The 18,171-nt window shown below is 49.4% G+C and overlaps 1 protein-coding gene across 1 annotated transcript in view; it reads left to right on the forward strand.

Moving 5' to 3' along the window:
• The first annotated feature begins 2,397 nt into the window (after positions 1–2,397).
• Positions 2,398–18,171, forward strand: part of CACNA1F (calcium voltage-gated channel subunit alpha1 F) — a 119,313-nt gene continuing 103,539 nt past the window's right edge. Inside the window, exons 1-3 of the mRNA XM_044268874.1 lie at positions 2,398–2,425; positions 7,276–7,552; positions 12,613–12,718. Of these exons, the coding sequence (XP_044124809.1) occupies positions 2,398–2,425; positions 7,276–7,552; positions 12,613–12,718 (411 nt within the window). The remainder of the gene's footprint in view (positions 2,426–7,275; positions 7,553–12,612; positions 12,719–18,171) is intronic.

Raw genomic sequence — 18,171 nt, forward strand, 5'->3', positions numbered from 1 at the left:
ATTAGGCCAATGGGTAATTTTTGTCTGAGGCGAAGGTAACGCCAGATCACCTTATTTATAGAGCGACCGTTTGTTAACTCATCACTTTTAGAATGGTGCACATGTGACGGTCATGTGTGTTCACCGCCGGCCAGGTTATTATACACATTGTACCTAATTTAAAAAAAACGTACTATGTTCCGCAATAGTCTGGTCGCCGACCTGTAAATTTCTGGACGTGGTCATGTGTACAGCTGTAGCCAATGACTGGCCATGGTGACATGTCCTCATGCGGCACGTCACTTGGGGACATGTCACTGCTGAGACCAAATACGATGAAGCTGATTTATACATTTGAGGCAAAAAGTTTCAAATTCTCCTTCCAGGGGTCAGTGATCTGCAAGATGTGGCCAAAGAAAAGACATGTCCTATCTTTTGCAACACGGAAGCACATGGAAACAGGCGATGCGGGGTGCACACTGCCAGTGTCCACAGTTTGTGGTCCGCAGAACAGACGCGGCCTAAATGATGGAAATCACTGAATATATTAAAGGGGTATTTCCATCACATACAATGGGGGCATATCGCTAGGATATGCCCCCATTGTCTGATAGGTGCGGGTACCACCTCTACAACGAATACGGAGCGGGGAGAGCTGTGGCTGGATGAACCCCGGATTTCCTGGGGTCCGTCCACCACCAAGCGCTGCTCCCATAGAAGTGAATGGGAGCACACCGGGCATGCCCGGCCCCTGCTCCTATTCATTTCTATGGGGCAGACGGAAATAGCCGAGCCGTTCATTTCCCCGCTCTGTTCTCATTGTAGCGTATCCTAGCGATATGCCCCCATTGTCTGTGATGGGAAAAAAACCTTTAACTAGGCCTTAGGCTACATTCACATGACAGTGAAAAATGGACGTGTGATAGACATTTTTTAACAGCCATTTTAAGAACCTGCTTCCCGGCACTTGCTCCGCGCCCCTTCTCTCTCTCCAGCCTCGGCTGCTCCCTTGCACTCCCAGGATGTAAGCTTCCCTGCAGCCAACCGGAGGCTGCAGAGGTGACCTGCTCCCCTTGCGTCCATCCAGCAAAAACAGCACTAAAAAAAATGCAAAAGCTCAGAAGCACTCCCCAAAATACCTAGGTGCCATTCCAGCCTAAAGGGATTGTTCCGGGACCTAAATATTGACGACCCATCCTCAGGATAGGTCATCAGAATCTGATCGACTCCCGATACTCCCCGCCGATTAGCCTGTGACATCACATGGCCTTTGCGCAGCTCAGTCCCATTCAAGAGAATGGAATTGAGCTGCAATACCAAGAACAGCCACTATACAATGTACGGCGCTGTGCTTACACTATGTAGAGGCCTCAGCGCTTGAGGGTGGGGGGCAGAGGACTTGGACCCCCACTGATCTCATACTGATGACCTATGCTCATCAGACAATCCCTTTCCCTATCAGCAGTCTTTTACCGTTGTAAGAGAGTGTCCTTGCGTTCGGCACTATCCACCTGGGTTTCGGTTGTTTTACTCCATGGTGTAGATCAGGCGTCTCTGCTACTGCGTACAGCGGCATAGAGTAAAGAACGTATACAATGGGAGTCTAGGGGCATATGGATATGTCAAGGGTAGGGTCACACGGGTAACGCTCTATTATTGAAGCCCCCCCAACCTGCCATTAATCTTAATATTCTTGTTCTCCATTATTGTTCATCCTGATCTAACTGATTCATAAATACAATGACAGAAGTCCAGTAAAGACTGACACGCAGCCTGAACAGAAGATCAGGAAGTGTAGAAACACCGTAATCGGGCGTTTTTTTTTGGGGTGCTGTCTCCTTCCGTCTCACCCTGTGCATGATTCCACCCCGATACTTGTCTCTTTCTATAAATCTGCAAATCTCTATATAAATATAATGAGGCTTTGCATCCTCTACACATTCCCTATGTCACTGCCACCCCGGGTCCCTGCCCCCACCTGTTTTAAAGGCTCAGCATTCAATCTGTGGTAATCCCCTGGCGGAGGGAGGGAGAAGACTCTGGGAGCCCAGCTGGAACTGGGCATTGCCGGGCATAGAAGAGCAATAAAATGGAGAAGAAACTGTCCCCCTTACTACCACCGGGTAAGTCAATCACGCCGGCTTAGATACACCCTACATCGCTCTGATGGGAGTATCACACCCAGCGTCCTCATGACTCCTTCCCGTACCAGTCCTACATCTGTCCATCCGCTAATCTCCATCTATCCGTTTCCTCTGCAGCCTGATGAAGAGGACAGTCACACAGAATGCCGCGGATTGCTATAGGGATACGGTTCCGGGCTGCCGGCCTGTTCCTGAGATCGCCTCAATGCACCCATAAGAAACGGATGATTGGCTACAGGTCGCCGAATCCCCCGATTCCTTTCCTGTGAAGAAGATGTCAGAACCCGCGCAAAATGGGACGGGTGAGACGGGTTACCGAAAAAATGTCCTCTGTTGAGTAGATAGTTGGTTTCTGGCTGCAGGAAAGGGGTAGTCCAGGTTGGCATAAGATGGGGGATAACTATTAGATCGGTCGGGGTCCCAGCAGTACGGGAATGGGGGCCCGCACCCCCTTCAGCCCCAGACATGCATGCAGCTGCTCCATTCATTTATATGGGAGATAGCCGAGTACAGCGCTCCACTATCTCCGGAATTCCCATAGAAATGAATGGAGCTGCCGCACGCATGTGCGACCGGGTATTCCGTTATTTTCAGGGGGTATAGGGCCCCCGTTTTTGTGATTGATAAAGGTCACAGCGGTAGGACCCCCCAATCTAATTGTTATCCCTTATCCTGTGGAACTTCAACCAAACGGAATACCCCTTTAAGATATGTTGTAAAGTAATCGTTGCAGCTAAGAAGTACTTAGCTCAGCAGTAAGTGATTGATCGGCGAGCGTACAAAAAGATTAAGGGATAGGCCACTTGTAACACTCAGACTGACCGGTCTACGCAGCCGTCGTATAATATAGTATTGCTAGAAAAGTCATAAAAGCTATAAAAATAGTATTTTTCTTAGTTGTATTTGTTTCTAAGAAATCTGGGTGACAACCTATATGGCCGTCAGTCAGGGTTGTCACCTGGCTTTCTTGAAGTGATGCATCAGCACTTACGTAATGACATATACATACATTACTAGGTGGGAAGGTGAGTAACATGTATGTATATGAGCTATTACTAAGGCCATGTTGGTTTCAACCACCTCTTTGAGAAGTCCACGTCCCATCCAGACCAAATTTCGGTCTAGATTTTCAGAGCCACCATTTACACTGTGGAGTCACATTATTATGACCGCCTCCTATTTTCGACGTTGGCAGTGTGCAGCTCACGAAGGCAGTCACGTGTGCTGGGGTGGCTCGGTGGGTATACAGTTTGTGCTGAGGTCGCTCGGTGGGTATATAGGGTGTGTGATAGGCTATCTGCACACACATCCCTCATTTCTGTCATGGGTAAAAGGGGCGATTTATCAGAGTTGTAAAAAAGGGCCAAGGATGGCGGTATTTCTGACACTGTGTGAACTGTTCATGCGCTGATGTGGTGAAAGTGTATGGTGAGTGGACAGATGGCACCATTGTGAATAAGAGACGTGGAAACTGCGGCGCACCACTGATGTGAGAGGTGAACATCGGCTATGAAGGTGCATGAGGGTGAACCGACACACTACAGTGGAGCAGCTCAACGCCAACATGGCGCCACCAGACATGTGTCTAACACAACAGTTCAGTGAACCCTACTGCGTATAGAGCTCCGGAGCAGACAGATGGCCACTGCACCTCTGCTAAGGAAGCTGCATTGGCAGAAGACACTACAATTTTCACGCCAGTATCAGAATTGGACCTCCGCTGATTGGTAGAGGGTTGTCTTCTCCGATGAGTCACGTTTTCTGCTTCATGGTATGGATGGACATTGGCGTGTCAGGAGAGAAACATCAGAGAACAAACCCCCTGCAGCCATTGCTGGAAGAACACAAGCTGGTGGGGGCAGCGTTATGGTCTGCAGAAGGTTTTCGTGGCATTCTCCGGGCCACTCATCTCTGTGGAAGGCACTCGCAACCGATTTGGGTATGAATCCATCCTTGCAGATCACGTACACCCCTACATGATGATTGTCTTACCTGGGGTGGATGGGATCTTGCAGCAAGACAATGCGATATGTCACACAACTAGAAATGTCCGACATTGGTTGGAAGAGCATGTCCAAGACTTCCAAGTACCACCCTGGCCCCCTAATTCCCCAGATCTGAACCTAAATAAGCATCTGCAGGGACCACCTCAATGGTCATGTTCACTCTATAGACCCTACCCATCGCCCCCTCCAGCAGCTGTGGGACTCACTGCAGTCAGGATGGCTCCAGATACCTGTGACAACCTACCAGGACCTTACTGACTCACCCCCATCCCGTCTAGCTTCTGTCCGTGCTGCACACGGCCGTGACTCTGGATATTAGCTGCTGGTCTTAATAGTGGAACTCGACTCGACTACTGTCCATCTTCTCTTTGAAGGCCACTAATAGAAGACCATTTTTGAAGCCGTTTTAGGTGGTCCTAGCAATTACATATTTTTTTAAAAGTTTTTCCGAGACTTTCTATCCCGGGACCCGCACCGATCAGCTGTTTGAAAAGGCACGGCTTTTACTAGGCCAGTGACCACATGTTTATCAGTCACGTGGTTGAAGTGAATGGGGTTGAACGAGAAACAGCTGATCAGCGGGGGTCCTGGGTGTCGGAGCCCCATCGATCAGATTTCAAGGTGAATTCCTGCCAAAATCTGCATGTTTTACATGTGGATTTGGATGCGGATTTCACTGTTTGCATGTAATAGCAGTGTTCTCCTCCGCTAGTGAGCAGTCGATTGCCAGGAGGGAATGTTTCCTTCCTGACAATCATCTACCACATTGGGCTGTGTAATACAGCCTTAAGCCTCTCCTGTGGTGTCTTGGCTGTGTCCTTAGGGCCATTGTCTTGTTGGAAGGTGAACCTTGGGCCCAGTCTGAGGTCCACAGCACTCTGGGTCAGGTTTTCATGAAAAATATCTCTGTACTTTGCTCCATTCAACTTTACTCCAGCCCTGACCAGTCTCCCTGTCCCAGTCCCTGAAAATCACCCCCTCAGCATGATGTTGCCATCACCATGCTTCACTGTAGGGATGGTGTTGGGCAGATGATGATCAGTGCCTGGTTTCCTCCAAACATAACACTTAGAATTGAGGATAAAAAGTTCAATCTTGGTGTCATCAGACCAAAGAGTCTTGTTTCTTACCGTCTGAGATTCCTTTAGGTGCTTTTTGCAAACTTTCATGTGTCTTGAACCGAGGAAAGGTGTCATAACCAGACAGCTGAGAAGCTCTGACAGAAGCCTTTCAGAACCTCCTCCTTGAGTTTTCTTTGTTTTGAATTTCAGTTCCTCATCTCGTTAGCCTCTCTCAGCTGTCATGTAGTTGGACTGATTGCATCCCTTTAAATTCCTCCCCATAATGCATTAGTGTGCGGCTTATACAACTTCCTGGAGTGTGTGTGCATGCTGATCCTATTTTCCTGCCTTCTACAAGATAAGTGCTGTACATTTATTTGTGATTTTCTGTTTGCTGGATCCCAGGTGACCCTGACTCCCTCCGTGTCTAGTGTAGGGAGCCGGTAGTCGTGTCCCCTCACTATTGTAGGGTGTTCAGGTGGTATATAGTCGAGGTACGTGGATATGTGATCGTCCACCATTGGGATTTTCGCATAGGCTGAGCAGAGAGGGAGAGAGCCAGGTCTGATGCAGGGGTCTCCCTTTTGTTCCTTAGTTTTGGATCCAGTGAGTCATATATTCATTTTGCATTGTCTTGTTTCCTGTACACCTTCCGTGACAAAAGGCTTCTTTCTGCCCACTCTGTCATAAAGCCCAGCTTGAGTAGTGCAGTAATGGTTGCCATTATGGAAGTTTCTCCCATCTGCACACAAGATCTTTGAAGCTTTTCCAGAGTGACCATTGGGTTCTTTCACCTCTCTTACCAAGGTCCTTCTGTCTCAATTACTTAGTTTGGTGGGTCGGCCAGCTCTAGGAAGAGTCCTAGCTGTTCTAAACTTCTTTCATTTAAGCATTATGGAGGACACTGTGCTCCTGGGAACTTTCAGGGCAGCAGAATCTTTTTGTACCCTTCTCCAGATCTGTTCCCTCACACAATCCTGTCTGAGATCTACAGGAAGTTTTTTCCTTCTCATGGCTTGGTTTTTGCTCTGATAAGCATTGTCAGCTGTGAGATCTTATAGAGACAGGGGGTGTATCTCTCCAAATCAAGTCCAGTCAACTGAATTTACCACAGGTGAACTCCAATCAAGACGTAGAAACATCTAAAAAACGATCAAGAGAAGTGCAGGATCCCTATATCGAAAGTGTCATAGCAAAGGGTCAGAATGCTTATTTCCATGTGAAATACATTAGGAATTTTCATTTTCTCAGTATGGGGTACTGAGCTCAGAATGATAGGGAAACCTTGATTTTAATATTTTTTTTTAGCACAAGGCCTCAACATAAAATTTTGAAAAAAGTGAAAGGGTCTGAAGACTTTCTGAATGCACTGGAGTTAGAAGGCTGTACCTCTTAAAATGTTTGGTGGCTATATTACATGTCACGGTAGGTGAGGGAAGGGAAGCAAACCAAATACAACAAAAGCAACAACACACCAGGCTAGGCCCCAAAGCTAGGGAACAGGGAAAGGTCACCACCTGACAATCCCTGAGTCTTTCCCTGACTGCTGACAACATGAGCAAATCCTAAAGGTGGAACTTAAGCCTAGCTGAAACTGTAACAAACCCTCAGCTAGGGAGCTGGGGATAAGACAACCAGTTCCTAGCGCTTGGTGCAGGAACCAGCATCTTCATGAGGCCTAGCCAGAACAAACAACAAAAGGGAAGGAATAGGACAGCTTAAGACGGACGGGGAGCAGGAGATCCACCAAACACCAGCTAAGAACTCCAGAAGCAAATATAAACCACAAAGGCTATAGTGAGAGGCGGGTATAAATAGCACCACTAAATAGCTAACAAGCAGAACCTGCGGGGAGGTGGGACCCTGCCCAAAACCAGAACAAAGAGAAACAGAACAATCTGTCAGATAGACTAATGTGTAGCAAGTCTGTCAGATCTTCTCAGGCCTCTCACAGGGCAGGGCGTGACATTACACCAGGGGACTTTCTACTAAGACCAGCATGTGTGGTAGTAGTCAACCGTGTAGGGACATGATAAGGAGGTCTTGGTAGAATTCCACATACATTACCATGTCATTTTTCTGCAGGCCCGGCCCCTCCGTACTCCAGCAAGGAGGCGGAGCCCTTCATGGAGACCGCGGAGGCAGTGCTGACTTGTTGGCGTTACTCCGTGGACGGAGTGGTGATGAACGGGACTGATACAATCAACTCAACCGCCAGCTCTCAAGCCCAAAAGAAGAGGCAGCAGTACAGCAAGCACAAGAACCAAGGAGGCAGCGGGGTGCACCGAAGTCCAAGGGCTCTTTTTTGTTTGTACCTCAACAACCCAATCCGTAGAGCCTGCATCAGTATTGTAGAATGGAAGTATCCTTCAAAACGGTCTGCATTCAAAATCCATGAAAAATGGTCAAAGTTAGCCATAAATTTGGCTTTTATGCTGGAAAAAGGTCCCAGTGTATATGTCAAATGTATCTACAGAACTACATTCACCAGAGTGCCCTTTTGTCCTCTGGTGGGGTGGTACTTATCAGCTGACTTCTTTTTAACTGTATAAGAAAACGTAGCAGACTATGCTTTCGTATGCAGTAGGCCGCCACAAAAAAAAGTACATTTTTTCTTAAAGAAGCGTTACTTACATGCCCCCATGATTTCTTGAACGTTAATTCTTTTTTCATTCTGTGCCCCCGTTTGTCCGCTATGCCCCCGCCGTCTATGCTAATGAGCCAGCCTCAAATGGGCTGGCTTTAAAAGTTCTCCCGGTCGTGCCTTCCATCTTCTCCCTGGCACGGAGCGCATCCAATCAGCTGGCTGACTGAGGGAAGAGCGAGCATCGGACGTCACTGGGCTCGGCGCATGCCCAGTGACGAGGATGAAGCTCCCGCCCTCAGTCTCCTGCTGATCGCACAGGCGCAGCCCTCAGTGGGTATTGCGCCTGTGCGAGAGTTCGTTCGGCGTGAGGGAGGGGGAGGAGAGGCTGTGGCAGGCTGGAGGCGGCGGTTAGACAGTGCAAGGAAGGCGGGCTGGGCACTGTAAGAGGGGCGGCACTGGGCTCTCTAAGAAGAAAAAAACGCCCCTCTGGGCACCTTCAGGACACATTTACATATCAATCAAAGTCGTTTTTTGCAGTAACTGCTGGACGGATTTCAAGATAAAAGAGCACAGCTTAATCCAGGTAAGCTGTGCTGCATGGCTGCTTTTAAATCGTTTTTTGGCTTAGGGGAGGTGACAGAATCCCTTTAACGTTCAAGAAATCATGGGGGCATGTAAGTAACGCTATAGTCTTAGTTTAAACATTTTTTTAGGTGAAAGGTCCTCTTTAAAGGGCATCTGTCAGCAGTTTTGTACCTATGACACTGGCTGACCTGTTACATGTGCGCTTGGCAGCTGAAGGCATCTGTGTTGGTCCCATGTTCATATGTGCCCACGTTGCTGATAAAAATTATGTTTTATTATATGCAAATGAGCCTCTAGGAGCAACGGGGGTGTTGCCATTACACCTAGAGCTGCCGCTGTTGTGCCTTCTGCACTTTGATTGACAGGGCCAGGCGTGATGACTTTTTCACTGCCCGACCCTGTCAATTAAAGAAGAGAGGAAGAGCTGAGCCTCTAGGTGTAACGACCACGCCCCTGTTGCTCCTAGAGGCTCATTTGCATATATTAAAACTTCATTTTTCTCAGCAATGCGGGCACATATGAACATGGCACCAACACAGATGCCTTCAGCTGCCAAGCGCACATTTAACATGTCAGCGAGTGTCATAGGTACAAAACTGCTGACAGATGCCCTTTAAGAAAAATTTTTCTTTTTTTGTGGTGGCCTACTGCATACGAAAAACTGCTAAAAGTCGCATCCCAGAGCATGACTATGCAGCTGCATTAGTCAAAGCCTTCTGTGGGAGGTGCATGTCAGGAATGTGTAGTTATCCAATGAAAGGCTCAAATGCAGTGAACACAGAGTTCTATGGGCAAATAAGGTGACAACCAATATGGCCACTATCTTTACTTCCCAGATTCCAGAATAGCATGTACCGTCTGCTTTGTTATATTGCGATACGTCTCATAAGTATAACTGAGCATTGTCATTCTTTACTCTAGGAAGCTGGGTGACAACCTCTGGCGGCCATACTGTTGTCACCCTGCTTTGTCAGAAACAGATGTAACTAAGAAATGTCAGAATACGACTTAAATATATTGATGTTTCTGAATCTAGCAGAATTTCTCTTTCATTATGATATACAAAGTTGCGCGGTATGAAAGCGTAACTGCCTTTGAAATCATGCAGGACGCCTAGCAGTGATGGCTAACCTCCGGCACGCCAGCTGTGGTGAAACTACGACTCCCAGCATGCTCCATTCATTTCTATGGAGTTCTGAGAACAGCCAAGCAAGTGTGCATCTTGGGAGTTGTAGTTTTACTGGAGTGTCGGAGGTTAGCCGTCACAGCCCTAGGGGAACGTTCTTCGCCTCTAGTATGATCCTCGGCCTCTTAGCTTGCTTGGTTGTCTATCTTTTTGTGGTTCTGATACCTCCAGCATGACTCCGTGTAGAGAACGGCGGGACGCCATTCCATAACAGAATTCCAGCATCTGCTTAGCACGTGTCAGACCTCCATAGGCTCGTCCAGATGGCCCCAGCTGTAATTCAGAACCCAGTCCATGGACATTTTCCTGCAGCAGAGTAAGGCCTCATGCACACGACCGTTGTTGTGTTCCGTTCCGCAAAATGGGGTTCCGTTGTTCCGTGATTTGTTTCCGTTTTTGTTTCCGTGTGTCTTCCTTTATTTTTGGAGGATCACCAGACATAAAGGAAAGTAAAAAAAAATCTAAGACAGGTTTGCCATGCAAATGATAGGAAAAAACGGACGCGGATGACAATCTTGTGTGCCTCCATGTTTTTTAGTGGTCTCATTGACTTGAATGGGTCCGCAAACCGTTTTCCGCGAAAATAATAGGACAGGTTATATTTTTTTGACGGACTGGAACCACGGATCATGGACGCGGATGAGAAACGGTGCATTAGCCGAGTTTTCAACGGACCCATTGAAAGTCAATAGGTTCGCAGAAAATGACGAAAAAACAGCACAACGGACACAGAATAAAACAACGGTCGTGTGCATGAGGCCTAACAGATAATAACATTTGGGTCTGCCAAATAAATCCTGTTTCTGCCAGTAGCGTCAAATGGGCAGAGTTGCTGTCTGCCACTTCCAACGTTTTTGTTGTCCTGTTCCTAAGGGTCCATTCACACGTCCGTAATTGGGGTCCGCATTCGTTCCACAATTTGCGGACCCATTCACTTTCAATGGGGCTGGAACGGAAGCGAATCCGCATTTTCGGGATCCGCCTCCGCATTTTCGGGATCCGCATCAGTTTTTTCAGGATCCGTATTTTTGGGATCCGCAATTCCGGTCCTGAAAAAAATAGAACATGTCCTATTCTTGTCCGCATCTGCGGACCAGAAAAGGCATTTTCTATTATAGTGTCAGTGATATGCGGTCTGCAAATTACGGATCGCACATTGCAGATGTCCGTGTTTTGCGGATCCGTAAAACACTTACGGACTTGTGAATGGACCCTTAGGATACATTCACACGACCGTATTATTTTTTCCGCGTCCAGTCCGCATCCGTTCCGCATTTTGCGGAATAGAAGCTGACCCATTCATTCCTATGGATGAATAAAATGTGCGGACAACATTCAGTATGTTGTCCGCATCCGTGTGTCTGCATTTATGTTCCACAAAAATATGAAGCATGTCCCACTATTGTCCGTACAGATCGGTCCTCAGCACCATTCAAGTCAATTGATCCGCAAATTGCGGATGACATACGGAATGGTTTCCGTTTGTCATCCGTTTTTTTGCAGATCCGTTTTCGTATTTTTGAAGGCCATAATAATTCTTTTTTTTTCTCTCTCTCTCTCTTTTTTTTTTCCTTCCGTTTTTTGCGGACCGTAAAAAACGGAAGACATACGGAAGTCATTTGTCCGCAAAATGCGGACACACGGTTCCGTTATTTGCGGACCGCAAATCGGAAAAGATTACACACGGTCGTGTGAATGTACCCTAAGATGGAGCAGAACAACTGAAATGATTAGTGGAGGTGTAGCACCTCATGTGAATGACCCCCTAAACTCAGGCCCCAGTTATTTCTATATAGCACCAGGTGGGGATGGCCTACAAGATGTAGGATGGTCTTTTTTGGCTTTTCTCTTCTAGGCTGCCATAGATTTGGCATTGCTTTGAAGAAGCGAAGCATCAGAAAGGTACGGGTTACGAGCAGCGGTTATGTCTTTCAATGCAGCGTGGGTGACTATGTGATTCCATTATACTCAAATAGACACTAAAATGGGCTGCTGTGACTAGCGGCCTCCTGGGTCCGGTTATAAGAGCAGCCGCGGGGTGGCCGAAACATGACTGCGTGTGAGCAAAAACCACAAAACTAGTTGATTAATAATGTCTGCCCAAGGCCTCGTGCACACGACCGTTCTGTTTTTTGCGGTCCGCAAACCACGGATCCGCAAAAAACGGAAGCCCGTTTGCCTTCTGTAATTTGTGGAACAGAACGGGTGGCCCATTGTAGAAATGCCTATTCTTGTCCTCAAAACGGACAAGAATAGGACATGTTATATTTTTTTTGTGGGGCCACGGGAACGGAGCAAAGGATGCGGACAGTACACGGAGTGCTGTCCGCATCTTTTGTGGCCCCATTGAAGTGAATGGGTCCGCACCCGAGCCGCAAAAACTGCGGCTCGGATGCGGACCCGAAAAACGGTCGTGTGCATGAGGCCTAATGGTCACACAGTTTTGTACCCTCAAAACTGTCCAACGTTTACTAGTCCATTTGAAAACCGTGCTAAATTGCAGTAAAAGCGTTTGTCGGTGTGGATTTTGGCCATGTTGCAGACTTACCTGCCTGGCGGTAGCTTTATTCATGTTTACCTCAAGGCCTCATGCACACAACCGTATCTCTTTTGCGGTCCGAAAACGACGAATCTGCAAAATACGGCTATCGGCCACGTGCATGGGGCAATTTCTCACTCCTATCAGTAGGAAAAAAAATTCTATTTTTGTCCCCTAAATTGGACAAGTTCTATAATTTGAGGAGCGGCCACACGGATGCAGACAGCACGCAGGTGGCATCTGTGTGTGCTGTGGCAATTTTTTTGTAACCCAGTCCGTGTGCGATCCGCAAAAAAAATGCAAATCGGACGTGGATCAAAACTACATTGCGTTAGCAATCGTGCCTCCCACATTCAGTTCGCATTGGCCTGTGTAATTAGACTGGTGCAAACGATGGGCGTGTTATTATCCATCGCCGCTCGCGCTCCGTGAATATCGAGCGGTGTAATACAGCCTGAACATGCCAGTTTCGGCTTTGTCTCTTTTTAAGCTCCATTTACATTTTCCTTAATACTGTCCCCCCAGACCGTTTGATATCCTCATTCTCATGACTATTTTTGCAAACTGCGTGGCATTGGGCGTCTATATCCCTTTTCCTGAAGATGACTCCAATACCGCAAACCATAACCTGGTAAGGAGAATTTATCCACCACGCGTTTATAGGAAAATTCCATTACGAGATATTCATAGTACATGTTATACCGAGGCGGGAAGGCAGGAACCACCTCTCCTCCTACATAGTCCTCCTGCTGCCCTAGAACTAGAAATGGTCAGAATAAAATACTAACCATATCAGAGGTTTCTATGCTTACCGTCAGTATAAAGACATGGAGGGGGGGCCTTTATCAAGACCAGAGTTTATACGCAGGTCTTGATATCCCCCTGCGGCTATGGCGGATGTGCCTAATTTATGACCGGTAGCAGGCCTCGTCCTAAAGGAAGCACATTCTCTGGGAGTCCGTGGTTGAAATCTGTGTCAGCTATGACTTAAAGAGGTTATCCAAGACTATTAAATGTCCCCCATACGCTGGGCCCCTCACAATGAATATACTTATGTCATGCCCTGCTCAGGTTATGTGCGGAGGTCTGCCAGGTTAGCAGCACGTGTGTAGCCTTTTGTCTTTGTTTTGGAGTTGAGCTGTATCCGCCTCCCTTCAGGTGCACTGGGTGGGGTCGTTGGTATGAGTTTAAATTACGCCCACTCCCAGTGTCCTGTGCGGGTCATAGAGGAAGGAAGGAAGGAAGCTGCCTCTTTCACCATCTTAGGGATTTTAGGGAATCTTCAGCCTAGGCACAGGGACACGCTCATTCCCACCTTCAGGGTCTGAACGTGGGCATAGAAGTCTAGGGAGATCTGGTAGGGATTTGTCAGGAGGTGACCTTTATCCCCAGCTTCTTGCCTAGACACTTGTTTGGTGGTATTCTGTGTATCTTGTATCCTGTCCAGCGTGACAACTTACCTGACTCCCTGCGCCGCTCCTGGTCCCCGCACCGCTGCTTCTCCCCGTGCCTGAATGAAAACATTCAGTGTCGGGCGGGGGAGCAGCCAATGCAGGCGGGGATGGGGACGAGCCTCCCTAGCGTCATCCGCGATGCCAGGGAGGCTCGCCACCCGTCCCCGCCTACCATTGGCTGCTCCACCCCCGACACCTTATGTTTTCATCCGCGCATGGGAGAAGCAGCAGCGGCGGTGCAGGGACCAGGAGCGGCGCGGGGAGCCAGGTAAGTCTATTCATTGTGAGGGGCCCAGGCATATGGGGGACATTTAATAGTCTTTGATAACCCCTTTAAGTCATCATTTACGCCAATAAAACTGGTGTAGACTATAATAAATGTGTCTCGTCCACTCCCTGCCATGCCTCTTTTTTTTAGAAAGTGGCGAGGGTGGTGTAGAAAAAACACTTGCACCTAGATTTAGGCACAATCATGGTTAAAAAGTCGCAGATCCAGGGGGGCTTTATGCTGGAAATGTGGCATTGGGGGAATGGTAAATCTTCCACATGGCTTCCGTACTGGTGACATGGAGCATTGTTCACGTTCATGGTACTGACAGCCCTTAGGGCCGGTTCTAGCACGTGCTGCTTGCTGCAATCCCAGTTTATCGTGGGGAGCCGGGTAAGCATGACCTGTATGCGGTACCCAGGCATTTTGAGGGGCATTATAGGGGTTGGATAACCACTTTAACCTTTGCCGCAGGCCATGGGCCTAGTGCAAATAACAGTGGACTGACAGAGTGAAGACTCCACCTATTTCTAGCCACAGATTTTTTTTGAATTAAAGGGGTTCTCCACCTTAGATGATACCTACTTGTTAGTAGTCTGATCACAATCTGTTGAAACCTGGCAGTAAGTGTTTGTTTTTTCTGCAGCGCCACCACAGGGAAAGTGAAGCATTACACAGTGTCCACTTACGTCATTGGATTGTCCATGTAATGGAGGACTGGACAGGTCCTCCAGAGCAGAAGACATGCTTTGTAACTGCTCTGAGGATCAGTATGCACAGCGCCAGAGTATGGGTCTGTTTACATGGGTAGATTATTGGTAATGAAGGTTCATAAGAACGCACCTTCTGGATAATTGCCCCGATCACCCGACAAATGAGCAAAGCGCTTGTACGTTGCGTGATTCGTCGTTTATGCGGGACATAAAATCATGTTTTATCGGCAAGTCGTCGTCCAGTGCAAACAGGGTTGTGCTGCTGACGAGCAATGAAACGGTATGGGGATGAATGGGATGAATGATCATAGTAATCAGCTCAGCTATTTTCAGCGGTGGCTGCGCACGCGCAGTGAGCCCTCCATAACTTTCAGGGCTCCGGTGTAGGTGCAGGTCCCAGAGGTGGGACCCGCACCTATCAGACAATGGGGGGGCATATCCTAGCGATATGCCCCCCCATTGTCTGAGATGGGAAAACCCCTTTAATATGGTAACCTTATATTAGGGAATCACAGCCATTGCTGTAGGCGTATGTGCCCGGCGCATGTACAGCAAATCTCATCCATGCGGTGCGGATCTCTACCCGTTGTTATGATCGCCAGACTTCACCCCGTGCATTACAAAGGGTTAAATCCATTGCAAATATCCTCAACATAAATTGACACGCTGCCAATTTCAAATCTACACCATGTGTCAAATTATGTGCGGTTTTCTCTCCGCAGTAGTGTGATACTGTACAACGCCACGTGCAAATCTGCAGCGTCCAATACCCGTCTATATTTCCTGCTGATTCTGTACCCGTCTGTGTATTACACAGTCCCTGCTATCAGCACAGCACAGAGGTGTCCGTATCACACATGGAATGAGGGACTGCACAGAGGGCGATCTGAAGACAGCTGGATTTTCCCCCCTCCGCGTCTGATTTACGTATTAAGCTCCCAGTGGTTATGGCTAATTTTAGACCGTTCAACCAGTAATGAGTTTTAATCCAGAGCTATGGGCTTTTCCCTGAAGGAGGGGAGGGGATCCCCTTCTGTGAGGAGGAGGAGGAGGAGGGGGTCAGGGCTGTGACAGCGTTTTACTTTATGTATGGTTATGTAAGACTTGTAGGCATTACTGTTACCTATAGTTTTATTACTATAGCTTTATTTCTTTTTTTGCAGTATTTCAAAGCAGGATCAACCCTATCAAACCAGGCATGCTGTCTGGTAAGGTTGATCCTAAGGATTAAAATGGCACCTTCTTCTTTTATTCTTCATGCAGTGGGAGCTTCAGTGCACCGAGAGGGCAGGGCTCTCACGCTCCTAGGTGCACGTGCACTGAAATGCTTATTTGCATGAAGAATTAAAGGGCATCTGTCAGCACTTGGCAGCTGAAGGCATCTGTGTTGGTCCCATGTTCATATGTGCCCACATTGCTGAGAAAATATGCAAATGAGCCTCTAGGAGCAATGGGGGCGTTGCCATTACACCTAGAGGCTGTGTGTGCTCTCTCTGCAACTGCCGCACCCTCTGCACTTTGATTGATAGAGCCAGACGTAATGACGTTTTCACTGCCCCACATGGCTCCCAGGAGCAAGACCCCCGTCACCACCAAACTTTGCCCCACGTGGCTCCCAGCAGCAAGACCCCATCACCTACAGTTTTGCCCCACATGGCTCCCAGCAGCAAGGCCCCCATCACCTCCAGCTTTGACCCACATGGCTCCCAGGAGCAAGATCCCCATCACCTCCAGTTTTGCTCCACATGGCTCCCAGGAGCAAGACCCCCATCACCCCCAACTTTGCCCCACGTAGCTCCCAGCAGCAAGACCCCATCACCCCCAACTTTGCCCCACCTGGCTCCCAGCAGCAAGACCCCATCACCTACAGCTTTGCCCCACATGGCTCCCAGGAGCAAGACCCCCATCACCTCCAGCTTTGCCCCACGTGGCTTCCAAGAGCAAGACCCCCATCACCTCCAGCTTTGCCCCACATGGCTTCCAAGAGCAAAAGCCCCATCACCTCCAGCTTTGCCCCACATGGCTCCCAGCAGCAAGACCCCATCATCTCCAGCTTTGCCCCACATGGCTCCCAGCAGCAAGACCCCCATCACCTCCAGCTTTGCCCCACATGGCTCCCAGCAGCAAGACCCCATCATCTCCAGCTTTGCCCCACATGGCTTCCAGCAGCAAGACCCCCATCACCCCCAGCTTTGCCCCACATGGCTCCCAGGAGCAAGACCCCCATCACCCCCAAACTTTGCCCCACGTGGCTCCCAGCAGCAAGACCCCATCACCTACAGTTTTGCCCCACATGGCTCCCAGCAGTAAGGCCCCCATCACCTCCGGCTTTGACCCACATGGCTCCCAGGAGCAAGATCCCCATCACCTCCAGTTTTGCTCCACATGGCTCCCAGGAGCAAGACCCCCATCACCCCCAACATTGCCCCACGTAGCTCCCAGCAGCAAGACCCCATCACCCCCAACTTTGCTCCACCTGGCTCCGAGCAGCAAGACCCCATCACCTCCAGCTTTGCCCCACATGGCTCCCAGCAGCAAGACCCCATCATCTCCAGCTTTGCCCCACATGGCTCCCAGCAGCAAGACCCCCATCACCTCCAGCTTTGCCCCGCATGGCTCCCAGCAGCAAGACCCCATCATCTCCAGCTTTGCCCCACATGGCTTCCAGCCGCAAGACCCCCATCACCCCCAGCTTTGCCCTACATGGCTCCCAGGAGCAAGACCCCCATCACCCCCAGCTTTGCCCCACATGGCTCCCAGGAGCAAGACCCCCAATACCCCCAAACTTTGGCCCACGTGGCTCCCAGCAGCAAGACCCCATCACCTCCAGCTTTGCCCCACATGGCTTCCAGCAGCAAGGCCCCCATCACCTCCAGCTTTGACCTACATGGCTCCCAGGAGCAAGATCCCCATCACCTCCAGTTTTGCTCCACATGGCTCCCAGGAGCAAGACCCCCATCACCCCCAACATTGCCCCACGTAGCTCCCAGCAGCAAGACCCCATCACCCCCAACTTTGCCCCACCTGGCTCCAAGCAGCAAGACCCCATCACCTCCAGCTTTGCCCCACATGGCTCCCAGCAGCAAGACCCCATCATCTCCAGCTTTGCCCCACATGGCTCCCAGCAGCAAGACCCCCATCACCTCCAGCTTTGCCCCGCATGGCTCCCAGCAGCAAGACCCCATTATCTCCAGCTTTGCCCTACATGGCTCCCAGGAGCAAGACCCCCATCACCCCCAGCTTTGCCCCACATGGCTCCCAGGAGCAAGACCCCCATCACCCCCAAACTTTGGCCCACGTGGCTCCCAGCAGCAAGACCCCATCACCTCCAGCTTTGCCCCACATGGCTCCCAGGAGCAAGATCCCCATCACCTCCAGTTTTGCCCCACCTGGCTCCCAGCAGCAAGACCCCATCACCTACAGTTTTGCCCCACATCGCTCCCAGCAGCAAGGCCCCCATCACCTCCAGCTTTGACCCACATGGCTTCCAAGAGCAAGAGCCCCATCACCTCCAGCTTTGCCCCACATGGCTCCCAGCAGCAAGACCCCATCATCTCCAGCTTTGCCCCACATGGCTCCCAGCAGCAAGACCCCCATCACCTCCAGCTTTGCCCCACATGGCTCCCAACAGCAAGACCCCATCATCTCC

Source organism: Bufo gargarizans, chromosome 9 (assembly GCF_014858855.1).
Source record: "Bufo gargarizans isolate SCDJY-AF-19 chromosome 9, ASM1485885v1, whole genome shotgun sequence".
Taxonomy (NCBI): Eukaryota; Metazoa; Chordata; class Amphibia; order Anura; family Bufonidae; genus Bufo; species Bufo gargarizans.